The sequence below is a fragment of the Xenopus laevis genome, chromosome 1L (genome assembly GCF_017654675.1).
Source record: "Xenopus laevis strain J_2021 chromosome 1L, Xenopus_laevis_v10.1, whole genome shotgun sequence".
Lineage (NCBI taxonomy): Eukaryota > Metazoa > Chordata > Amphibia > Anura > Pipidae > Xenopus > Xenopus laevis.
In genome coordinates, this window is record NC_054371.1 from 18,021,707 (window position 1) to 18,049,215 (window position 27,509).

General features: G+C 40.2%; 1 protein-coding gene across 1 annotated transcript; it reads right to left on the bottom strand.

Moving 5' to 3' along the window:
• On the bottom strand, positions 1–26,380 carry rpia.L (ribose 5-phosphate isomerase A L homeolog; the record flags this gene model as incomplete). The annotated part of the gene is given in 9 exon segments (NM_001091081.1): positions 1–2,204; positions 10,737–10,836; positions 10,946–11,087; positions 12,005–12,073; positions 14,262–14,326; positions 16,135–16,194; positions 20,138–20,193; positions 23,543–23,603; positions 26,257–26,380. Coding segments are annotated over 9 exon segments (708 nt in total). The 3' UTR covers positions 1–2,106.
• Between the last annotated feature and the right edge of the window lie 1,129 nt (positions 26,381–27,509).

A 27,509-nucleotide genomic window follows, 5' to 3' on the forward strand; every position in this document is an offset into this window, starting at 1 on the left:
TTTCTATTAAATCTTTATTGCAGGATTTGACATTTTCTTTACATTGCATTTCTAGTAAAGCTCGAATAACATTTGTATCCAAAAAGAGACAACCACCCCCTGATCCCAAATGTTATCAGCTCTTTTTTACACTGGCTTCAGTCACTACAAAGTGGTTCTTGGAAATGAATGTTTTAAGCAGCTTTACGATATGATTCGGCTTTGTTTTGGTGAGAAGCAGACTCGGATTGGCAAAGAGCTGACAGTCTCCCGAAATTACATTTACTGTTCACATTAGTCTCAGACCAGCGGAAAGTAAACCGATTGTTTTACCAAGTGGGCAGCAGTTACACAAGAGTTTGATCTCATGCAGCTATTACAGAAATAGAATTTCCAGTACCTAAGCAGCAGACGCATATCTGAGAAACACATTAACCATTGCCTTCCATTGTACAGAAACATACACAGCAGGCAATTGGCCGATAGCTTAGATCATTTGCCCAAATTCCAAGCAAAATGAAAATGGCATATGAAATCAACAGTGTGAAATCAAGTGGATCAAACAATATCTAAGTAAAGAAACCACTGGAAACAAGAAGAGACCCAAAGGACTGTGTAAATAAAGGCACTTGTGATCAACAACAACAACAATAGAAATGTAAAAATTGTGCAGTTTAAAGGCTAACTAAAACCAGCAGGCAATATATGCTCTCTCTAATACCCAAGTATAACTGCCAAGTTATCTTGTCCTCCCCTCTCCTTTTGACATAATGCAATTGACTGGATTGGCACATGAACATCAAAACCTACCGCCCAAGAAATGAAAATTGAATACAAGCTTCATCATACTGAAATAAGAAGTTTTCTAAAATATAATCAATTGCAAATTCAGTACCATTTCTGAAATAATCAAGTTTATAGTCACTATTCCTCTCTCAGCATCTGTTTCTCTTCATTCTCTCTTCATGCAGCAGTTGGGTGTCAGATATTCATTGACAGTTAGATCCAATATATCTTATAGGGAGGCTCCTTTTGCCTAGAAGATGTATTAGAGCTCACTCTATTAAAATCACCAGACATCATGTCTCTCTACATGCAGAATTTGTGCAAAAGGCAGTTATTTTGTTACATTTTGTTTGTACTGGAATCAGTTTTTTGAGTGAGCTCTAATACATCTGCTAGGAAAGGCACCCCCTATAAGATATATTGGATCTAACTGTCAATTAATATCTGAAACCCAACTGCTGCATGTAGAGAGACATGATGTCTGGTGATTTTAATAGAGTGAGCTCCAATACATCTTCTAGGCAAAAGGAGCCTCCCTATAAGATATATTGGATCTAACTGTCAATGAATATCTGACACCCAACTGCTGCATGAAGAGAGAATGAAGAGAAACAGATGCGGAGAGATAATAACTTGATTATTTCAGAAATTATGCAGAACATGGATTGTATTTAGAAAGTTTCTTACTGTATATTAAATTTTCATTTTCGAGATCGTTCCCCTTAAAGATACAAGCAGATACTGACCGGGTGGAAAAGTTTAAATGATTGGAATAGCGTTTAGTCAAAAATATTTTACAGTATATCTTTATCCGACAAAAATGTAATGGAAGCTTTAGAATTTGGCAAACTTATACAAAAAAAATATTCTCTTCTTTGCTTTATTGTAGGCGATGATTAAATATATGGCTCAGTATATTAAAGACAGAAACGACCATCTTGAACAGTTCACAATACGAATTTACTAAACAAATGGGGCTCATTAGCCAAGGGAATTACGTAATGGCACTAAATGTCATTTATTAAAGGGGTACGGTGTGTGCGCTATTTACTAAACCTACGTCTGGTATCAGCACAAGTTTAATAAACGTTATATACAACAATTAGTGCATTGTCTAATGACCACTTTGTGGAGGATCGGACTATCGTGCATGCTGGGAGAAAAGTGTGTCCATAAAAGGGTTATAAAAGGAGGGGTCAGCTCTCCATAATAGAAACACAGATGCACAGAAAGAGTGAAGTTCAACTGTAACAAACAAGGGAAGTACCAGGAGAACAGACAATGGGGAATATACATGATGCAAGACGTAGGGGTTTGGCACAGGTATTTGCAGCGTTGGCATTAATTCATTGGCTTGTCGCGGATTGTAACCGTCCCGTCCTCCATTCCGAAATAAACTCGCTCAGCCATGTTAATGAAAAGACCAGTGTCTACCACACCTGTGGGGATGTAAAAGAGGCAGAATTGATCATTAGTCATTTTTAATGATAGGAATTAGTAGCTTCTAATGCTTTCCCCACCAAGAGCCTTCAGCTGGGAATGACAGTTGCATATCCTTGTATGGCAGTCTTATAAACCTGCAGTAAACCCACATACTGGTAATGCCCTGCCGTTGGGGCTTATTGCTTAATCAACATATCAGCGAGGGAATCCATTTATTTTTCCTATACGTTGTCTGACTGATTGAGGGAAGTGATCGGTGCACTGAATTGTTTCCAGAGCTAAATTCACTATTATATTAAACATATACACAATGGAAGCTGAAGTCAAAGGCCGCTGAGGTTTTACAAAACTACAGTTTAAAATTTATGAAGAAAAGAACTAAAGCACAGCAGAGCAGTGAATCCACATCAGCCAATCACCAATTACTTTTTAATGCATTAAACGTGTAAAGCTTGATCATTGGATATGGGTTAAAGGAGAACTAAAGAAGTAGCTAGAAATGTTGTACATGATGTTTTGTGCTTCTGTACCAGCCCAAGGCAACCACAGCCCTTTAGCAGTAAAGATCTGTGTCTCCAAAGATGCCCCAGTAGCTCCCCATCTTCTTTTCTGCTGATTCACTGCACATGCTCTGTGCTGCTGTCTCTTACTGAGCTTAGGGACCCACTCACAATAAACAGTACACATAGAATAGAAATGTCACAATATAAGGCCGATTAGTAATTAATACAGATAATTACTACATGGCAGCACAGAAACCCGTGCAATTAGCATCAGAATTTAATAATCAGCAAACCTGTAGCATCAGCTTATATTACAGGGGAAGCTCATTTTCTGCTGGATAATTAGTGACAAGCCCTAAGCTTAGCTTCTCAACAGCCAATCAGAGCCCACTGAGCATGTGAGTGTCACAGACACTTTCCAAGATGGTGACCCCCTGGGACAAGTTTGAAGTCCTGGATCATTGCTGCTATTGACAAGCTCAAACTTTAGCCTCGTGCAATAAGGTCTTTATATAAAATATGGCATTTTTAGCTGTATTTATTGTTAGGGTTTAGTTCTGCTTCAATCCAACATAGCAATGTAAAATGTTTTAGTTTTCAGGTATTACAGTCTAGTATTATACAGAATAATAAATAATTTATTTTAATATAAATATATCACTGAACAAGGTTTGCAAAAAGAAGGAGCAGATTTTTACCACATTGTTTATGAACTGTAAAAATGAGTCAGAACTTGCTGTATTGTATTGAATACTCTTCAGAGTTCTTTCCATGAGATTTACACTGAAAGCTCCAAATGATGATGAAACAAGAGTCGGTTTGTGGAGGGAGGGGACCAGTGTTTAAGAAACTCACCCCACCTTCACATGCAGGAGATGCACCTGCGCTGCTGAAACATTCCATAACCACAAAGAGAAGCTGTGAAACTAAAATCTGTCTCTAGAGTGACGAGTCCTTAACAACCAGCACGAGGGGGCACAGCACAGTCCTACAGGTTGTTTCTTACCAGTATTAAAAAATTTGATCACAAAGGGATATTGTGCAGAAAAATTCTTTATACAATAAAGTGTCTGGTCTTATAGACAAACAAAAAATATAGGTTGGGTAATTTACAGCGTAAAAAGTGCTTCATAATACAAGTATGGGACCTGTTATCCAGAATGCTCTGGACAAGGGCTTTCCAGATCTTTCCGTAATTTGGATCTTCATACCTTTAGTCTACTAGAAAATCATTTACACATTAAATAAACCCAATAGGCTGGTTTTCCTTCCAATAAGGATTAATTATATCTTTGTTTCGATCAGGTACAGGTATGGGATCAGTTATCCCAGACTCCATTATAATCAAATAATCCAATTTTTTTTAAATGATTGCCTTTTTCTGTGTAATAATAAAACAGTAGCTTGTACTTGATCCCAACTAAGATATAATTAATCCTTATTGGAAGCAAAACCAGCCTATTGGGTTTATTTACATGAGTTTCTAGTAAACAAGGCATGGAGATCCAAATTACAGCAAGATCCATTATGCAGACAACCCCAGGTCCTGGGCATTCTGGATAACAGGTCCCCATACCTGTACTGCTTTATTACAGAGAATAGGAACATCATTTTTCAAAAATTTGGGTTATTTGAATACAATAGAGTCTATGGGAGATGGCCTTAGGATAGCGGGTTTCCAGATAACGGATCTCATACCTGTATATACACTTTAAAAAATATCTTTACAAATGGGTCTTAGGCATGTGATGTTACAAGGCCCAAAGAAACTTGTTTCGGCTTTTGGCCTCACGGCTTATAAAGCCACAGAAGTTTTAATGTACATTATATGCCAATATGTGGACACCAGCCTGTCCAACACTGCATTCCACAAACAATAACATATAAGGTTGGTCTGTATCGACAGCTAAACAACTTGTATCCCCTATATGCAGGAAGCATGGAATATCATTAGATCACTGCTGTCCAACTTCTGTTGTACCGAGGGATGGAATTTTTCGGGTCTCCGTGGTGAAGGGCCAATAATAGAAACCAGTGTTAACCACACCCATTTTAAACCACACCTATGTTGCCACAGCAATTTTTAATATCAGATCCATATCAATGGTGGTTGCACACCAAAAACCCAATGGGCAGGAACATAGGGCAGGCAGAGTATGACCCACACAGGGAGCATAGGGCAGGCAGAGTATGACACACACAGGCAGAGTATGGCACACACAGGGGGCATAGGGCAGGCAGAGTATGACACACACAGGGGGCATAGGGCAGGCAGAGTATGGCACACACAGGGAGCATAGGGCAGGCAGAGTATGACACACACAGGGAGCATAGGGCAAGCAGAGTATGACACACACAGGGAGCATAGGGCAAGCAGAGTATGACACACAGGGAGCATAGGGCAGGCAGAGTATGACACACACAGGGAGCATAGGGCAAGCAGAGTATGACACACAGGGAGCATAGGGCAGGCAGAGTATCACACACACAGGGAGCATAGGGCAGGCAGAGTATGGCACACACAGGGAGCATAGGGCAGGCAGAGTATGGCACACACAGGGAGCATAGGACCGGCAGAGTATGACACACACAGGGAGCATAGGACCGGCAGAGTATGGCACACACAGGGAGCATAGGACCGGCAGAGTATGGCACACACAGGGAGCATAGGGCAGGCAGAGTATGGCACACACAGGGAACATAGGGCAGGCAGAGTATGGCACACACAGGGGGCATAGGGCAGGCAGAGTATGACACACACAGGGGGCATAGGGCAGGCAGAGTATGGCACACACAGGGAACATAGGACAGGCAGAGTATGGCACACACAGGGAGCATAGGGCAGGCCGAGTATGGCACACACAGGGAGAATAGGGCAGGCAGAGTATGACACACACAGGGAGCATAGGGCAAGCAGAGTATGGCACACACATGGATCATAGGACAGGCAGAGTATGAGACACACAGGGAGCATAGGGCAGGCAGAGTATGACACACACAGGGAGAATAGGGCAGGCAGAGTATGACAGACACAGGGAGCATAGGGCAGGCAGAGTATGACACACACAGGGAGAATAGGGCAGGCAGAGTATAGCACACACAAGGAACATAGGGCAGGCAGTGTATGACACACAGGGAGCATAGGGCAGGCAGAGTATGACACACAGGGAGCATAGGGCATGCAGAATATGGCACACACAGGGAACATAGGGCAGGCAGAGTATGGCACACACATGGAGCATAGGGCAGGCAGAGTATGGCACACACATGGAGCATAGGGCAGGCAGAGTATGGCACACACGGAGCATAGGACAGGCAGAGTATGACACACACACAGGGAACATAGGGCAGGCAGAGTATGACACACACATGGAGCATAGGGCAGGCAGAGTGGCACACACAGGGAGCATAGGACAGGCAGAGTGGCACACACAGGGAGCATAGGGCAGGCAGAGTATGACACACACAAAGAGCGTGTTTAAGGGTGTGAACAGTGCAGGGGGGATTACAGTCTGAATATGAGGTGTGAACAATACAGGGGCCAGTTAATCTCAGTACTGATACCTTTTAAATGTACACATGGTAAGCAGTCACATTTTCATGTGGCAGGTCACACAAGGAGGGGGGGTGCACCATGTGCCGCCAGTTGTTAAGCACTGCATTAGATTATGTAGTGACATTTGTGTTGTCAATTCTGAGTGTATCTTAAATCCAATTCCAGTTCAAATAATTGGGCATATACGTTTGCCTATATGTGTACTTTAGTTACTATAGTTACATTTTCCATATAAAATCTGACCTTATTGTAGGATTCCCAGATGAATAGTGTGCAGTTACATACAGAAACCCAAACAAGGCCAATCAATCAAATTAGCCAGATATATCCCAGTTTAGGTGGGCATATAAATCCCAGTTTAGGTGGGCATATCACGGGAATGATCACATTTGGCAACCTTGTCAAATGAGCGCATCAAATAATGTATTGCCGGCTTTAGCACTTCTGTCTGGAGTCACTGTAAATGATGCATTGAGCTCTATATATAAACAACGCATCCTTGGGCTTAACCTTAATTTCACTATCCTGCACAGTTTGGAAGAACATTTCATAAAAACGATCCTGTTTGTTTAATTAAAACAATAGGCAAAATTAATTGTGTGTTTATAGGCAGCTGGGAGACTAGCGGCTCTTTGCTAAAGAAGTTGTGGATACGTGGAACACAAGACGTGAAATATTAATATCAGGATAATGAATAGAGGGGAAAGCAAATAGTCATAGGAGTGCCTAGGACAATCACAGGGCAGCAGATAGTACAGCAGAAAACTTTATATATTTCAATCAGATATAAAGGAAACAACAGATGAATCAACTTAGTCTGATCCATCTGCTGACAGGCAGGAGAGATGGAAGAGACCTCCCCCTATAGTACGTGACTTAACATTGGCAGTATTGATCAGCAGCCACTTCATAGTCAAAAGAAATATATTGGCTACAGAATCTATGTTAAGTATATAATACAAAGTGAAGCATGATAGAGACCTCTAGGGACCAAAAAGAGGTAGAACATTATACTCAAAAAATATTTCTCTATACTCGGGCTGCTTAAAAAATATTTATTATATTTAAAGGGGTTGATCACCTTTGAGATAACTTTTAGTATGATGTAGAGAGTGATATTCTGAGAATTTGCAATTGGTTTTCATTTTTTATTATTGAAGCAAGTCCAAATTCCCCTAGCAACCATGCATTGATTTGAATAAGAGACTGGAATATGAATAGGAGAGGCCTGGATAGAAAGATCAGTAATAAACAATACATTTGTAGCCTTACAGAGCATTTGCTTTTCAGAAGGGGTCAGTGACCCCCATTTAAAAGCTGCAAAGAATCAGAAGAAAAAGACAACTATAAAAAAATAATAATAATGAAATCCAATTGAAAAGTTGCTTAGAATTATTCATTCTATAACATAATAAAAGTTACCTTAAAGGTGACCCACCCTTTTAAATAGACATCACATGGAGCCGAACACGTTTCATGCTTACCCAGCACTTACTCATAGGCAACCCCATGCTCTGAAATACCTAGAATCCTGCCATAAAGAAATGCACCACAGCCGTTTCTTACATCAGAAAGGAACCAGGAAGCACAAGAGAATACACTTCACCCCACACATCTTTACAGAGGAATTGGAATGATAAAAAAAACTCCTGTTTCTGATGTTTCTTAGTCATTTAAATGGAAGATGTTGTGCGTGTGGCAAAAGTATCTCAGGGTAACAATACAAGCCAGTGGTATAACAAGAGTGCGCTGGGCCCCACTTTAAAGAAAATTCTTTAGATAGGCCCAACGTGAATAGCTGCCCTCGACCCAGGGGTGGATTTTAATGCTAGAGAGGAAGCGGACCCTGTGGGGTCTGATGCCTCTATATTATGCCGCTGATACAATCACCATAAATAAAACAAAGATACACAGATTCATTTACAACCGGCAAGTGCAGTGTACAAAGTGCAATTTAAGATGTAATCAGTATGTTTTCCCCCTACAATGCAGTGGTTTTTCCTATAATCCCATCCTTATTGCAGTGGAGAGCACTGATCCAACATCTTCAGGGGGGCTGTAGCCTAGGGTTCTTCTATGTCATTGGGAGCTCTGCTTTCAATTGAAACAGGAGACAGAATGGACTGAGTGGCACCGATCACATATACATAACTAATGAGTGCCTTTTGATGCATGTACAGGTATAAGACCTGTTATCCAGAATGCTCGGGACCTGGGATTTTCCGGATAACGGATCTATCCGTAATTTGGGTCTTCATGCCTTAAGTCTACTAGAAATTCATTTAAACATTAGATAAACCCAATAGGCTGGTTTTGCTTCCAATAAGGATTAATTATATCTTAGTTGGGATCAAGTACGAGCTACTGTTTTATTATTAAAGAGAAAAAGGAATCTTATTCAAACATTTGGACTATTTGGATAAAATGGAGTCTACAGGAGCCATTCCGTAATACGGCGCTTTCTGGATATCGGGTTTCCGGATAAGGGATCCTATACCTGTACCTTTAACCAATGACTGTGGGCAGCTTAGAATTACTGTAACTAAACTTGCAGATTTACTAAGCTTGAGTGAATAATTAGAATGGAAAAATATTTGAATTTCGAAGTATTTTTTTGGGTACATCGAATTGGTCAAATTCCATCGAATCGAATGATTCGAACGAGTCGAGGTAAAAATCGTTCGAAGTACTGTCTCTTTAAAAAATACTTCGACTTCATACTTCACCACTTAAAACCTACCGAGGTGCAATGTTAGCCTATGCGGACCTTCCCCAGCACTTTTCGAAGTTTTTTTTGGTCGAATAAAATTCTTTCTATCGATTGCTTAAAATATTTAGGATCTAAGATTTTCATTAGATCATTCGATCGAAGCTTTTGCGCGAAAATCCTATATTTCGAATTCGAAAGGATTTTACTTGCAAAGCTATTGATAACGATACATTGGTCACTACAGGGGCAGCTAAACATATACCACAAAGGAAGAGCAGAAAAGGCTAAAATTAGAATAATGCTAGAAATGCTGTATTTTGTATACTAAACATAAACTTACTGCACCAGAAGCCTACTTAAACAAATAATTTATATTTTCAAAGTTGGCCACAGGGGGTCACCATCTTGTAACTTTGTTAAACATCTTTGCAAGACCAAGACTGTGCACATGCTCAGTGTGATCTGGGCTGTTTAGGGATCAAAACAGCACAAGTCAAATAATATCTGCCAGAAGCCGATACAGCAAGACTGATTAATAATCAGAATATACAGACTGCACTGGGTCCTGTGTTGTCATGTAATCTAATGTGGATTTTATAGTTTTTGTATTGTTTAATACAAACTTTCTCCAACTCTGCAGAACCAGTGGCTGCAGCAAAATAATCCTCCAAATAGAATCCCAGTTTATCTGTTTAAATCTGGCTCCATGATCTTTGTCCCTGCAGCTGGAGTTGGAAACAGTAAAGGGGAATGATACTAATTGTATCATTCTTTGGCAACATTGCACAGAACAGCACTTATGAATAAGATTGGACATTAACCCACAAGTAAAAGACATGGAGAAAAGTATTTTTTATAAGTTTTTTATGGAAAATGTTTTTTAGATTTTTACCTTTAATTGTATCTAATTATCCAAGATTGGATGTTGAAGATCACATGGGTGTGAGGGGTGTGTTTATAAGGTTCACTGTGTACCTGTATGTTTACACTTGAGAAAGGGCAACACCTGCCCGAAACATGTCGTGTAAAGCAGCATGAATAATAAATAATCACAAGCGGTTAATCTGCGTATGAGTGCTCTCCTCTTTTTCAGTTTTTATAAGAAATCTGACTGTATGCAGTGAAATTCCCCCTTCATTTACTTGCTCTGACTGCTGCAGATATGAATCTCTACATGGTCACTGGCTGTTCTACAGGGAAACAAACAAAGCTGCTGAAGTTCTGGGAAGTCCCTCCCCCCTGGCGTTTGAAAGTATGATCCTTTCCCTGCAGAGCAGTTAGGGACCGTCTGAAGTTTCCTATCTGCTGCTGTCAGAGAAAGTAAATGAAAGGAAAATTACTAGAGTGGGTGACTTAACACAGCACAAACAGAGATGTGTCGGCTAAAGCAACTGCAGGATACGAGTGGGCAAATACGCCTACATCTACAGTTTTCTCCAAATGATCTGTGTTGGTTAAGGGTTCATCTCTGCATACGCATAAGCCAGCATCACCTATGAATGCATACACTTTATAAATTGTCAAAGAAATTGGGATTTGCTGCAACTGTCATCCTGGCAGTATTAGAAACCAACTGGAGATGAATATCCTATAATGAAGAAAGGAAAGTTGCTGCCATCTAGTGGACACTTATTGCATTACTTTCAGCAATTGTTTGCTTTCTTAATGACAAATAAATATATAAAAGGGGTTGCAGCATATAGATCTGCATGGTAATTCCTCATTATACAGCCCTGTGGTGAGGCGCTCTATATATCACCTGGTATCATCTTTATTTCTGTATTTACAGTTCTCCAGTCATGCACCTTGTCAAACTTCCAGTCTAAAAGAAAGTTCCCATTATCTGTGACCACTGGGCCCTAGGAAAGAAATAAAGGAACACTTTTTTCAGGCTTCTTTTAAATAAATATGCATTATTTTAATGTACAGTGACACTTTCTTAACTCACAGAAACTAGTCTTTACTTACTGCTTTACTGACAGCCATCCTTAATTCAGCTACACCCCCAAACCGACTCTGTAAGGCTTTAATCACCGGTACATAAGCCATGGGGATCACTTCAATAGGAACGCCTTTCTTCCATTGCTCCCCAAAATTTTTGGAATCTTTCCTAAGACATGACAGATGGTTAAACAATAATGAGATGCAAAAAGAAAGGGGGCTGTTCCTGCAGAACTGTGCTTAATACAGGGAATACCTCTGCTGGCATAGCCTTATGATATTCCTCTATACAGGCTTTAAAAGAACTTGGACAGTTCCTGAAACTGATGAAACTCGGGACTGTTCCTGATAAACTGATGATACTCGGGACTGTTCCCGATAAACTGATGATACTCGGGACTGTTCCCGATAAACTGATGAAACTCGGGACTGTTCCCGATAAACTGATGAAACTCGGGACTGTTCCCGATAAACTGATGAAACTCGGGACTGTTCCCGATAAACTGATGAAACTCGGGACTGTTCCCGATAAACTGATGAAACTCGGGACTGTTCCCGATAAACTGATGAAACTCGGGACTGTTCCTGATAAACTGATGAAACTCGGGACTGTTCCTGATAAACTGATGAAACTCGGGACTGTTCCTGATAAACTGATGAAACTCGGGACTGTTCCTGATAAACTGATGAAACTCGGGACTGTTCCTGATAAACTGATGAAACTTGGGACTGTTCCTGATAAACTGATGAAACTCAGGACTGTTCCTGATAAACTGTTCTCAGCACAAGGGAATAACTATGCTGCCATGGAAGCTGTTCTTGCTATGGAGAGTTCCATTCTATTTACAACTTCTCTCCTGGCCATACCCCGGTGTTGTTAGATGATACCCCAGGCCTAATCTCTTCAGGACTTTTTGTAAAATGATTTTGACACAATAGAAGGGCTATGGGTAATGATAGATGACAGAGAAGGCTGCATTAAAATACCCGGAGACAATGGCAGCTTGGGGAAAACTGTAGCTGTAAGAAATCTGAAGAAATTATTTTGAATTTAGTCGGTTGACGTAACCAGCAATATTCTCTTACCTGTAATCGGCAATGACGATGAAGGACTTGGCACAGCCAGCCACTATTTTCTCCTGAGCCAAGCAGCCACTAAAACAAAGGGAATTATACAATTCAAGAAAATAATAAATAATTCAATGTTTTAAGGCATGTATGTATAAATTGAACTGTACAATATACATGTATGGGACCTGGGGCTTTCCGGATAACGGGTCTTTCTGTAATTTGGATCTTCACACTTTAAGACTACTAGAAAATCATGTAAACATTCAATAAACCCAATAGGCTGGTTTTGCTTCCAATAAGGATTAATTATATCTTAGTTGGGATCAAGTACAAGCTACTGTGTTATTATTACAGAGAAAAAGGAAATCATTTTTAAAAATCTGGATTATTTGGATAAAATGGAGTCTATGGGAGATTGCCATTCTGTAGTTTGGAGCTTTCTGGGTTTCAAGATAAAAGATCTTATACCTGTATAATGCTTTCCTAGTTAGTCTATATGTATGCTCTTATTCTTCATTACTGATGTGGTTATTGTTTCAGTGTAGGAGACAACTGATTCTGCACATGCAGCGAGTCAGTGCAAAGAGATTCTTAATGCTCACGGGGACAAGGGGAAGGGGGTTAGTGAGAGACTGGCGGCCAATGGTGCCACCCAGTGGTAATACTACAGTACTACTCAAAGATCCAACAATGTCATAAAGAACCAAAATAAAAATAGTAGTCTAGTTCCAGGTACTTATTTGTTCTGACTTGCTTTACGATTTTAGATTTAATAATAGAATTATAACGGTTTCACTTGATTAAAGTGATACCGACACATTCCTATAAAAATCATAGGAATGTGTCCATATCTAGGAGCTGCTGCACACCGAATATTTTCTGCTAAAAGCCGCCCCCAGCCCCGCAAACCTTTGTGAAGCCGACCCTCCGACACTGCTAATGGATCCTCTGCATTTTCAGTCACATTGGCTGCGAGTGGAGCGATCCTTCCATAGGTTAGTGCAGTGATCCCCAACCAGTAGCTCGTGAGCAACATGTTGCTCACCAACCCCTTGGATGTTGCTCCCAGTGGCCTTAAAGCAGGAGCTTATTTTTGAATTCCAGGCTTGGAGGCGAGTTTTGGCACTTATTTGGCACCCCAAGAACATTTTTCATGCTTGTGTTGCTCTCCAACTCCTTTTGCTCCTGAATGTTGCTCATGGGTTCAAAAGGTTGGGGATCCCTGGGTTAGTGAAAAGAGGACTTCAGCCTATGGAAGGATCGCTCCGCCCGCAGCCAATGTGACTGAAAACGCAGAGGATCCATTAGCAGTGTCGGAGGGTCGGCTTCACAACGGTTTGCGGGGCTGGTGCGGCTTTTAGCGGAAAATATTCGGTGTGCAGCAGCTCCTAGATATTAGCAGCGTCGGAGGGTCGGCTTCACAAAGGTTTGCAGGGCTGGGGCGGCTTTTAGAGGAAAATATTCAGTGTGCAGCACATCCTTGATATGTCACTCAAAAACAAAAAGGACCGCTCAAAGCTCACCTTCCCTGTAGCTGTTCCATATGTTCCCTATCGGGTGCTCTGTCCGCAGCGTCCCCACTGCCAAGATCCACATCAACACCAAAGAATTGGACGGCACTCCGATCAAAAGGAATTCAGGTTTATTGCATACTCCTGCAGGGATCCTACACCCTACGCGTTTCGTAGTCTTAATCATAGGCATCAATGCCGAAACGCATAGGGCGTAGGATCCCTGCAGGAGTATGCAATAAACCTGTATTCCTTTTGATCGGAGTGCCGTCCAATTCTTTGGTGTTGATGTACAACCTTGATATGGACATGTTCCTATGATTTTTATAGGAATGTCTCAGTATTGCTTTAACAAACATCTACGTAGCTGCATTTTTAACTTATATGATAAATTCAAAGGAGCAGGGACCTCCATCCTCCTTGTTACTTTAACTATAATTTGTATGAATTGTACTTTGTACTTATTTATATTTGTTAATGTAAACACCTCCTACGAATTTAATTGTTCTGCTGTACCGTGCTTCACCCTCTGCTATATAAATAAAACATACATCTACATGGAGACTGAAGTTATATGGCAGGGCAATCCATGAAGTTTTTATGGCTCCGAGTTTCAAAAGACTTTGTAATATAAATATATTCTTGAACTCCAAATGTTATATGTAACAACGAACCCCCCACATGGAAACTATTGGACTGCGCTGATTTATAGGCAACTGTAACCCCCAAAATAATACAATGTGTCCCTGTTTCTCGCTTACCCTCCTCCTTTTATAAGGTTAAGATCTGAATCCACTTCATCTGCTCCATCAATGGCGACATCAAGCTGCAGACAGACAGTTATTTATTTATGTAATAAAACCCGGCACCAGGTAAAGAAATACAGTTTAGATTTCCTAATAGCTTGTTAGGTTTTGCCTTTTTTTACTTTCTGTACCAAAGGTTCCCAGGCTGGAAGTGGCCTTTCAAATTATATTTTTATTTCTTCCATCTGCTCCACAGTCTTCTTTAAATGACATCATATTCATTTATTTGGGCCCTTAAACATGTGCTACAAGAGAAATTGTCAGCCCAATACATGGAAAAAGTTGAACAGAACTATTGTAAATAGAATAAGTGCTCACATGAGCAATTTTTCGTTGTTATATGGATCGGTCTATGTCCCCTTTAATTCATGTGATCAAAAGAAATGGATTCTGCGTTTCCGAATGATCAGTTTTAATCACAACATTATTATGCATGAGAAGAATACAAAAATCACGCAATGAAATTGGAAAATATGATTAAAATAAAATCTGCAGAAAACATGATCAAAAAAATAATCAAATATAAAACATTATATGAACGACAGCTCTTGAGAATAACTTGAAATCACAAATGGAGAAAATGGCTGTTGATACAAAGTAACAGTAGTCAGCCAGCTCAGCAAAGTAGTCAGACAGATCAGCAGGAGAGCAGGGGGCGAGGCTTAGGGAACTGTTCCAAACCATTAAAAGTCTGCATATTTTTTTATTGATGAATATTGCAAAGTTGCATGAAATTGTGTTTACTTTTCAAAAAGCTTAAGTTATGTTTTTGTGGAGTTCCCCTTTAAGCTCGTTAATAGCAGGGCCTTCCCCCCTCTGTATCACCATCACCATGTAATGATATTAGCGAATATACTGGCACTATACAAATAATAGGGATTACCAAATTCATGCCCTTTTTTAGACAATTATTTGCTGCATTTTGAGGTAAAAACATTAAGTAGAACTTGAATTCAAAGTAGAACTGAAGTCTAACAAAAAAGCTGTCTAGAAATTAGGGGATGCACCGAATCCACTAATTTGGATTTGGCCGAACCCCCGAATCCTAAACTAAAGATTCGGCCGAATACCGAACCAAATTGAATTTGTATATGCAAATTAGGGGTGGGAAGGGGAAACATTTGTTACTTCCTTGTTTTGTGACAAAGAGTCACGTGATTTACCTCCCTGCCCCTAATTTGCAAATTCGGATTCGGTTTGGCCGGGCAAAAGGGTTCGGCCGAATCCTGCAGAAAAAGGCCGAATCCCAAACCAAATCCTGGATTTGGTGCATCCCTACTAGAAATATTGTATTTTAAATACTGAACTTAGTGTGCCATGATCTTACTGCAATGACTTACGTTGTCCACGTGAGCTCCCCATCTGGGAAGTGGCACTGCCCATGCTCAGTCTGCTCTGAGCTACTGATGAGAAGTTAAACGTGGGGTTATGGGGAATGATATGGTACAGAAGCTTAAAACATATTAGGGCTCATTTACAATGACCCACGCAGTGAGCAAAAAAAGGCCATCGATATGCCATTTTTTGTATTTGGCCCACTGCATGGGGCATTGAGTAAATAGTCGCAGGTCATTTTGCACTAGGCTGCGCTCAATTCAAAAAGGAAGGGCAGGCGACTACCGAGGGGCAAGAAGAGGAGGCACATTCGGCCCAAAGTCTTCTGACGCAGCTCCCTGCACAGATTTTTGATATGGAGCTCAATGAATGGCACTACAACCCCCCCCCCCCATGTGTAGCATTTATAGCCTAATTCTTTGTTTAGCATTAGTTTTCCTTTAAAATAAATGCACAGATAGCAGGGTATAAAAGGCGACAGTCGGTAACATACCTCAGGGTGTCTGTCCAAGTCGGTCAGAACTAATCCGTTCTGCAGGATCAGCTGCCGGGCCTGCAGGAGATACAGATATAAATCTAACCGTATTGATCATACTTATTTACATTTATTTTTAGGAACTGCGATATGCTGGGAACTATTGGTGCTCAAAGAGAAAGAATTTAGTATTTCAGTTTCCCTGGGCTGCTGCAACAGCATAAGGTGATTTCTGATACTGACAGTTTGTATCTGTCCAACCTGCAGCTACACACAAACTATTCTTGGCAAAAATTGTCCTATTTTTTTTTATGAGAAAGTGTTTTATTTTAGGATTCTGCAGAGAATGAATGGCATTTCAGCACTGTTTAACCTCCTCAGTAAGTGGTTAAGTCTTAGGGGGGAATTCACAAAAGTGAAGAGAGCCCATTTTTGGAGTAAAAGTTTTGATAAACTGGTATAAAATACTTTCTTCATATTCAAAAACATGCCTAAATTCCGGCTCAACTGACACTTTTCATTTTTTAGTAGGGATGAACCGAATCCATTATTTGGATTCAGCCAAACCCCTGAATCCTTTGCGAAAGATTCGGCCGAATACCGAACCGAATCTGAATATGCAAATTAGGTGTGGGAAGGGAAAAGCTTTTTTTTTTTACTTCCTTGTTTTGTGCCAAAAAGTCATGTGATTTCCCTCCTCGCCAGGTTCGGACTGGGGGGCCCAGGGCCCACCGGGACTACTGTCCAGGGCCCGCTTTGACCCCCCTACTCTAACGCGTTGAGCGCACTGAGGCGCTCCACAGTCAATAGGTGCTGCGCGCATGTGCAGATGGCGCTGCGCCTAAAAAAAAGGGGTTTTCTTGTCGGGAGAGGGGACTGGCCCGGTGGGGGTCCATTAAGGGTCGGGCCCACCGGGTTTTTTCCCGGTATCCCAGTCTGACACTGCTCCTCACCCCTAATTTGCATATGCAAATTAGGATTTGGTTCGTCCGGGCAGAAGGATTCTGAATCCTGCTGAAAAATCCGATTCCTGACCGAATCCGAATACTGGATTTGGTGCATCCCTATTTTTTATTGAAAGAAAGACAGTTTACAGACACTTTTATGAATTTGTCTTTCAAACGACATAAAAATGGTGCAAAAACATTTTAAACAGCATTTTGTGCCGACATTTTAAAAATGGAGTAAAGCTTCGTATAACCCTTCCCAATGTGATCAATTCTAAGATAACTTGCTCTGCTTTGCTTCTCCCAATCTTCATTTCATACTTTATTGGGGAATTAGTATCATATTAATAGGGATTATCATTTTATAGTCAGGGCACAAGTTTCTGCCTAACCCTATCAATGTAAAAGCCTCATTAACAAAACAAGTAAAACACTGATTAAACATTGTGTTTTCTACAATTTTGGAATGCTATATGTTTTTAACTCATACTTATTATTATTTTATTTGTTTTAGCTTAACGAATAAGGCAATATTAGCAATTTAGTGAATGTATTATCTAAAGGAAAAGTTAAGTTTCCCAGGCAATTTTTTGTTTTAGAAGTGTAGGGACCTATAGGATCTGTTAGGCTCCTATAGAGTTAAATCCCTACCCTTACTTTGCTCCTTTGTTTTTGGGCATAAACCCTGTAACAGCTCATTTACTAGTACACCATTAGTTATTGGTCAAAGGGTGTAATACCATTTCCTGCCACACTGCTATATAGTGTTGTACAGGGAGTGGCCTCTTGCTCTTCGGCTCCTGGTGTCTGTGCTGCTAGATGTTCCCAATGAGCCTGGGATCACCAAAGCTCCAGTAAAGCCATTCGCCCTAAAGGGACCTGCACCTTTGGAGATTAAGTCAGGGACCAGGAAACCCTGTGAATGAGGTTAGCTATCATTAGTGCAGATCTTTAATAGACTCTCTAGGAGAGTGAGATAGTCAGCTGTATATAGCATGAGCAGCTGTGCGCTCCATCAAGGATAGTAGCAGGGAGTAGCTTCCCAAAGGATTCTTGTTTGCCTTTAGTGCAGGGACTCAGTGGACAGGGTATTAGGCTTTAGACTTTGTCTCCCTAACTACTCCACTGGTGATCCCGATTCCCACAGAGGTATATCTGTCTTCTGGGAATTGATGTACACTTGACTACTATGCCTTATGGGAGTGACAGTCTTCATTGTGCTGTATCATCTTCTGCTAGCCTCCCTTCTCTGTGATATGCTACACCTGCATCAACTCCTGCCTGAGTAAACCCGTCGTCACTTGCATTTGCATTTGTTACAATAAACCATCTACTTTAATTGCACCAAAGAACCTCCTGGCGTCCAATCAATCCATTTTTATATGCAGTAGCCTGTGTTTTGTAGTTCTACTACATCTTAAAGGGATAGTTTCCACTTGGCGAAGGCCCTGACCCTGTTGTGTAAGTGGCATGTAGCCAATACTCTATCCTACTAGTGGGTATTTATCTGAACACAGCCAAATAGGTGCTACAGAAGCAATAGACACTTGACCTAAGATAATAAAACATATTTCTGATAAAATTCCCTATATTATGCAAAATAGCATTTTTTTTTTTGTATTTAGACCCTTGTATCTTGTTACAGAAGTGGAATTAGACAAACATGTAGATTTAGAAAGCCCAGGTTATCCTGAAAATAATGATGTACAATTTTCCTAGGTAAAAAAAAACCCTCCCCCTGAAATTTAAATTTGATGGCTGACTGACAGGTTTAGTAAGAATTAGTCAAATTCAGAAAAAAAAGTCATTAAAATGTCGTACAAAAGACAAAATCTGAAAAGTGTCAAATTAACGAAAATGGAGATACTGTAGAAACCTGACATTCTTATCTCCACTTTTTTTTCTGTCTCAGTATCACCACTTTTGTGAATTCCCCACTTAGGGCAGAGATACACGTTCAGATTCCGGGAGATTAGTAGTCCGGCAACAAATCTACTCTTCTTCGGGCGACTAATCTCCCCGAACTGCCTCCTGCCGGCTAGAATGGAAATCGCCGGCGGGATGGCAAACGGTGCATTGCGTTTTCCGAAGTCGTCTTACAAGGAAACTGCAGGTGACTTCGGAAAACGGATCGCTCCAAGTGCCAACTCGCCGGCGATTTAGATTTTAGCCGACAGGAGGAAGTTCGGGGAGATTAGTCGTCCCTAAGAAAAGTCGATTTATCACCGGGCGACTAAATCTCCCCAAATCTGAGTGTGTGTCTCTGCCCTAAGCGTTCTACACAGTTTATCTATAATCTGATGTGACTCTGTGCACTACTGCCCTATTTCAACTTTGAATGGCTGCCCCCGCAGCTACACAGCAGCTTATTATAGTTACTGCAGCAGAGTCTGAGGCAAGCACGTCATTATTAACAGTGCAGGGAAACGGTACATATATAGGAATAGAGAACCATTAAATTTACTCGTCTTACTGGACCTTTAAAGGACAAGGAAAGTCTAAAATATAATAAGGCTAGAAATGCTGTATTTTGAATACTAAACATAAGCATGAACTTACTGCACCACAAGCCTAATGATTTATGCTTTCAAAGTTGGCCACAGGGGGCTGTCATCTTGTAACTTTGTTATACATCTTTGCCTGACCCTGACCCTGCACATGCTCAGTGTGATCTGGGATCGTCATAAACAAAGCTGAGTTCTGCATGTCTGGGAAGTAAGGCGGGGGCTCCCCCTGCTGTTCATAAGTATGATTGTTTCCCTACAGAGCAGTTAGGGACCGTCTGACAATTCCTATCCACAGCAGTAAATGAAGGGAGAATTTCACTGCATACAGTCAGGTTTCTTATAAAAACGGTAAACATGTTTTAATTAAAGTATATTGGAGATAGTTTTCTTTTTCATTAAAGAAAGTAAAAATGGGATTTTATTTTTTTTGTCTTTCCTTGTCCTTTAAGCCTGACTCACAACACTCTTCTATGGCATTACGAGAAAAAGTTTGGCTTGTAATGTAACTAATAAGAATATATCACCATAAATTGATGCACTAATAACTGAAAGGAATTTGAAGCTTGCCTGAAAAGACGTAGGGACACACACGACTTTCAGATTTTCCTGCTTCACCCGTTCCGCTGAGAGAAATAAATAAGAATATAAGGTACAGGTAGTACAGGAAATAAGACTTCCTTATTGGAACTTTACAATGACTAAGGTAGTGGCCGCTGGGCAATCATACGTTTTGTTTGTCAGGTTATATATAAATAAAAGCCCCGTGTTTTCCTGACCCGCACTTGACCCTAACCCGCCCTGCTCCAGCCCGCGCTTCCAGGGTCCTTTTATAGACCCGCGCCGACCCACCAATGACGTCCCAAAAGGGGCAGGGCGAGCAGACGCGAGACTTTAAAACCGGAACCCAGAAGCCGGCATTTGAAGGTGGCGAGGAGCAGTGCGAGGTCAACCCGAACCCGCCCGATTCGGCCCGCACATCACTACCGTGTTCATTAAAAGTGTTGTTCACCTTTAAATAAACTTTTAGTATGACGCAGAAAGTGACATTCTGAGACAATTTGCAACTGGTTTTCATTTTTTTAATATATGCGTTTTTTGAGTTATTTAGCTTTTTATTCAGCAGCTCTCCGGTTTGCAATTTCAGCCATCCCATTACATTAGCAACCATACTTAATTTGAATAAGAGACTAGAATATGGATAGGGGAGGGACTGAAAAGAAAGAGGAGTAATAAAAAGTAACAATAACAGTTTTTTGTTGTTTTTTTGGCTGCCAAGGTCAATAAAAGCTGTAATAAATAAACTATATAAAATAAAAAATTAAGAATTGTAAAGGTGCTAGGAATTGGTCATTCTAGAACATACTAAAATGTAACTTAAAGGGGAACTACCCCTTTAACTAATGGTCAAAGATTGTAGGTAAAAGTGCAGTTATACTGACGGACTAAATACACTGGGGAAAACATATTATTAAACGGACAGGCACTTCACAAACACAGGCATTTATAGTAACTAATAGACAGGGACTGCAGAAATAGGAGCATCAATATTAATCAAATTTCAGACACGCTGATCTCATCATATAATATACCAAATAACTGCCCCTTCTGCTGCAGTCCCTGGGCATTAGTTAATATAACTGACCCTGTAACTGCCCACTGCCAGAGCCATAGAAGTGAATCACTATGCCATTAAAGGATAAGTAAACCTTAAAAGTAAATGTAAAATTAACGAGGGAACTATATTCTAAGCCCTTTTGCAATGTACACTCATTATGTATTTATTTTTAATTCCAAGATATTAAGGGATACACGTACTTAAAAAAATTTCCTTGTAGCTATTTATCCACTCACTTATACTCAATCACTTTGAATTGTGTAGAGGTACAATTAGCAACCGGAATGATTTATTAAAAAAGAAGAAGAAAAGCAGTAAACCCCACACGCTCCAATTTTCCCAAAATTGATTTTAAACTAATTATAAAATTACCACATTTTTCTTAAAGTGCATACGTGCCAATATAATCCAGTGTATAATTTGCAATCAACTTGTGCCAGCACACCAATTAATTCATTAATAAATTGTTTCAAATCAATTAAATTCATTAAGGGGTTATTTATCAAAGTCCGAATTTATCTAAATTTTTTCTGCTTATTCATTTTTGCATTTTCCTGAAAATCTGCTTTGCAGGAGAAAATGTTCAAGATTTTTTTCAGATATTTTATCCGATTTTCACAAATGTTTCACCTGAAAACTTCAGGGTATTGCATGAAACCCAGCGCACCAAAAAATCATTGGGACTTCTCCCATTGACTTATATGCAACCTCGATAGGTCTGAGATGCCGGATTTTCAGATTCAGATTTTTCCCATTCTCGGGGGTTTAATAAATTCCAAAAAATTTGTGATTTTTTTAAAAAAAATTTTTTTCGTGATTTCTGCATTCGGAGTTTAGTAAATAGCCCCCTAAGTGTGTAATAAAATGAATTCAGTAAAGTCTCTGTGCTTAAATATAATTATTAAAAAGGGAGTTTGTGATTATATGGATTAAAAACAGCAATTCACGAGTTAAGGAATGGAAACAGAAAATAGTGTAGAGGTGGAGTTGTACCGAAGATTATTAACTGCTGATATTTCTAATAAACCTTTGTTATAATAGGTGCAAAATTCCAGGTGGCCTGGGTGCTCTGGTATAACAATGGCCTGGTGCAAATGCTTTATGCATTGCATTAACACAGATACAAATATGCACCTTATTTTGCGCCTACAGTAAGAAATGAGTCTGCAGAGCCTGGTTTAGCAGGGGTGGAACACTCATACAGCTCAGGCCGCTTAATGTATGTTAAAGAATAATACATTTTATTATCCAGTTAATCGATACTATAAATACAAATATCTGCTGAACCTCAATTCATTTCTGCAACCCAGTGTTGGCAATAACAAGCACTTGTACAAAATAATATGTCTAATGTCTGTGATAGTGGTGCCAAAGTCCTTGAATGTTTGTGTGAATGTGACAGTTTAGACTGGACTATCTGGCACTTGTTCCAGCAATACTGGGTCTCAGGGTCCTTGTGCTCTGCTGTGATTCAAAATATCTCATGAGCACTCTGGGCCTACCAGACTTCAGTTGTAGATATTATACCTTCCAGATATCATTGAGCTGAACCACCCAGCATTCCATCAACACCTTAAAGGAGAAGTAAACCCTATGAATGTGGCTAAAAATGTCATATTTTATATACTGAACTTATTGCACCAGCCTAAAGTTTCAGCTTGTCAATAGCAGCAATGATCCAGGACTTCAAACTTGTCACAGGGGGTCACCATCTTGGAAAGTGTCTGTGACACTCACATGCTCAGTGGGCTCTGATTGGCTGTTGAGAAGCTAAGCTTAGGGCTCGTCACTAATTATCCAGCAGAAAATGAGCTTCCCCTGTAATATAAGCTGATGCTACAGGGCTGATTATTAAATTCTGATGCTAATTGCACTGGTTTCTGTGCTGCCATGTAGTAATTATGTGTATTAATTACTAATCAGCCTTATATTGTGACATTTCTATTCTATGTGTACTGTATATTGTGAGTGGGTCCCTAAGCTCAGTAAGTGACAGCAGCACAGAGCATGTGCAGTGAATCAGCAGAAAAGAAGATGGGGAGCTACTGGGGCATCTTTGGAGACACAGATCTTTACTGCTAAAGGGCTGTGGTTGCCTTGGGCTGGTACAGAAGCACAAAACATCATGTACAACATTTCTAGCTACTTCTTTAGTTAGGCTTTAGTTCTCCTTTAAGCCCACCTAGTTTATTATACAACAGATTCACGCTTTCTTTAACAGCCTTACCTTGCGTCCGCTCTGATTGGAGATGTGCAGCAGAGGCCAACCAATCAGTACATTGGTTTATAATTCAGGCACAAGCTCTTATAATAACAGAGGAAATATCTAGAGAAACCATTTAATATAACAGTAATACCTAGTCGATTCACAGCATGTACTATGGTGGAGCCACTTCCAATGCCAAGTGCTTGATTGTTCTAAAAGAAAAACAAATTTATATATTTATTTTCAGGATTATACTAGGGATTCCGGGTTAAACTAGTGATTCCGGGTTATACTATGCTAAATGGGGCAGCTTCACAGATTTCCACAGGCAGAAGCAAAAAAGCACCCACCTACCTATGGGTTTGCTCAAGACCTACTGTATGTGGGATGTTGTACCACAGTCTTAAATTTAGTTATATGTATAATACTATTATTATTTAAAAAATTAAAGGGGTTGTTCACCTTTGAGAACTTTTAATATGATGTACAGAGTGATATTCTGAGATAATTTGCAATTTGTTTTCTTTTTACTATTATTTGTGGTTTGAGAGTTATTTAGCAGCTCTTCAATTTGCATCTTAAGCAATCTGGTAACTAGGGTCCAAATTCCCCTAGCAACCATGCATTGATTTGAATAAGAGACTGGAATATGAATAGGAGAGGGTCTGAATAGAAGGATCAGTAATAAAAAGTAACAATAACAATACATTTGTAGCCTTACAGAGCATTTGTTTTTTTAGAAGGGGTCAGAGACACCCATTTGAAAGCTGCAAAGAGTCAGAAGAAAAAGGCAAATAACTATAAAAAATAAATAATGAAGACCAATTGAAAAGTTGCTTAAAACTGGCCGTTCTATAACATGATAAAAGTTACCTTAAAGGTGAACCACTCCTTTTATGTGGCATTTTTACCCACATTCATTTTTAGGGTTTACTTCTCCTTTAAGGTGTTGATGGGATGCTGGGTGGTTCAGCTCAATAATATATGGATGTATAATATCTACAACTGAAGTCTGGTAGGCCCAGAGTGCTCATGAGATATTTTGAATCACAGCAGAGCACAAGGACCCTGAGACCCAGTATTGCTGGAACAAGTGCCAGATAGTCCAGTCTAAACTGTCACATTCACACAAACATTCAAGGACTTTGGCACCACTATCACAGACATTAGACGTAGCATTTTGTACAAGTGCTTGTTATTGCCAACACTGGATTGCATTCTGGTAACTTTTAGTATGTCAAATTTGTAGCTTGGAATCCCCGGATAGGTGCAACAATTAATCATCTGAAATACTGCACTATATTTTATTCCATTTTTCTGTTTTGTTTCCCCCTCAAACAACCCACGGGTCTGAGGGATACAGCAATCCAACTTTGGAACTTTTAGTATGTTATAGAATGACAAACTCTTAGCAACTTTACAATTGGTCTTCATTATTTATTTTTTATCGTTTTTGAATTAGTTGTCTTCTTCTTCTGACTCTTTCCAGTTTCAAATAGGGGGGTCACTCAGGGCCGTAAATACAGAGGAAGCAGACCCTGCGGCTGCAGGGGGGCCCAGGAGCTACTATACAGTATATTGTATTCATATTAAATTCTAAATAAATAAGTCAATCACTAAACATTTTGGGGGCTTGAAAAATTATTTGCTGTGGGGCCCAGTAATCTCTAGTTACGCCACTGGGGTCACTGACCCCATCTAAACAATAAATGCTCTGTAGGGCTACAAATGTATTGTTAATGCTAGTTTTTATTACTCGTCTTACTTATTCAGGTTGTCTCGTATTCATATGCCAGTCTCTTTTTCCGTTTAATGCATCGTTGCTAGGGTAATTTTGACCTTAGCAACCAGATTGCTGAAAATGCAAACTGGAGAGCTGCAGAATATAACACTGAATAAACCACAAATGATAAAAAAAAAAAAAAAAATAGTCTCAGAACATCAGTCTACATCATACTAAAAGTTAATTTAAAGGTGATTAACCCTTTTAAAAAGCACCAACATTGTATGCAGTGCTTTACACAGGGGATACATAATAAGAAACATACGGACAAACGGAGAAAGCAGGTAATGAGGGTTTACAATGTAAAGGGTATAGTGGTGATACATGAGAAAAAACAGGTAAGGTAGCTGTGAGAGGGAAGTTTATATAATTAGAGGGATATCTGGGGACTAATATAGTGATGGCTGTTAATAAGGCAATAAAAGTCTGGTGTGAGAAGTCAGTGTAGGGCTGTGTCTATTCCCAGACTGATCTGACCAGTTGGAAAATAGAAAAATAGAAAAAAATCAGACGTGAATAGGGTTGCCACCTTTTCAAAAAATTGTGCGGGCGGGAACTAATGACACAGAGGGGCGGAGCCACTGGGTTGTGTCGCAAAAGGGCGGGCCGCATTGTGCAATGGCCAGAAGATGAAGAAAGGGCAAGTTTCCACCGGAGGGTGAAGGGCTTTTGTTAAGGGTATTACAAATTATTGGCAGCTACATTGCTGGTTAGTTTGCAATACTGGCCCCGGCAGGTCGTTTACAGGCTGGGTGGCAACCCTAGATATGAACAGAACAGGAGGAGAGTACCGAGATATAGGGTAGGACAACATGGATGTTTTTGGCACGATCCGATGCGACAGAAATAAAGTAAGAGATAGAAATGTTGGATGAAGTCACAGCGTTGATCTGACGCGTCACGACTGTCGGATGCAGACACTGCACGCTGCATCAGACAGTCGTGTCGGATCAACGATGCGACTTCACCCGACATTTCTATCTCTTACCTTATTTCTGTTGCAGGTGTTTTGTCGATCACGCCGAAAACGTCTGTGTAGTCCTACCCATAAACAGACACACAAAGTGATTAACACACAATACCTTAACATGGTTATCCACAGCAGCACAGCCCGCAAGTCTCTTGGCCTCTTCTGTCATCCTGCTGATTGTAGTGAGAAACCTGCGCTGTATCATACACACACTCTGCACGGGGCTCTTATCTGCCGATGTTACACCTGCCCAAAACAATCCATCCATTACTTCATTTATTTCCATTTCTATTTAAAGCTGGCCATAGACACAAAGATACCATCGAGTCGCACAATGTTCAGACCGGGCCATGGCAATTGGTCGTTCAATCAGATCAAAAGCTTTATATCGGCCACTGATAATATCTCTGCATGTGTTGACAATATCAATGAATGACTCTCCCTAGTATTTGTCGGACATAACTTTCATACAATTGCCGTCTGTCAATCAATGGCACGAACATCATGCGATTTGTTCTCTTTACTACTTTATATTAATCTGAATGGTTAGGGCTCTTACAGACGAGTGTTTGAAGCTGCGCTCCCCTACGTTCCGTTTTTATGCGTTCAGCCGCAGGGGAGCACAGGAGTAGACGCATTAAGTTTTTTTCAATGGGGCTGTACTCACACATGTAAGCGCCGAACGCAGGTTGAGACGCAACATGCTGCATTTTTTCCTGCGTTCGGCGCCTACATGCACCTGTGTGAGTACAGCCCCATTGAAAAAAACTTAATGTGTCTACTCTTGCGCTCCCCTGCGGCTGAACGCATAAAAACGGAACGCAGGGGAGCGCAGCTTCTGTAAGAGCCATTAGTTGCAGGTCGGAAGATTGGCACAGACGATCGTTCTTCTGATATAGCCTAATTATTTGCACATCTATGGTCAACTTAAAGAGATACCGACACCAGAAATTTAACCTTTTTTTTTTTATATATATATCTACCATAAAATTGACTTTGCACGCTTCTTATAATTTTGCCATCAATTTCCCAATGCTTTTACATTATCTATCCGTCTCCCTGTGATCATCTATAAGAGGGCTGCCATATTTGTGCAGCAGGAGTCCGTTAGCATTACAATCTCTAACTGACAGGCTGAGAAGGGACAGTCACATTGGCAAAACAGTCAGGTTTAGGAACTTCAATGCACAATTACTTACAAAAACAATCAGCATGACCTATAGGTAGCTTTACATGTACATTCATATTTTAAAAAGTATTTTTAAAGCTATGGTGGCATTTTATTGCTAATAGATTAGCAGCAATAGTGCAAGGTAGAATGCTATATTTATTATATATTTATTGTTTTACCATACCAGAGTAAAA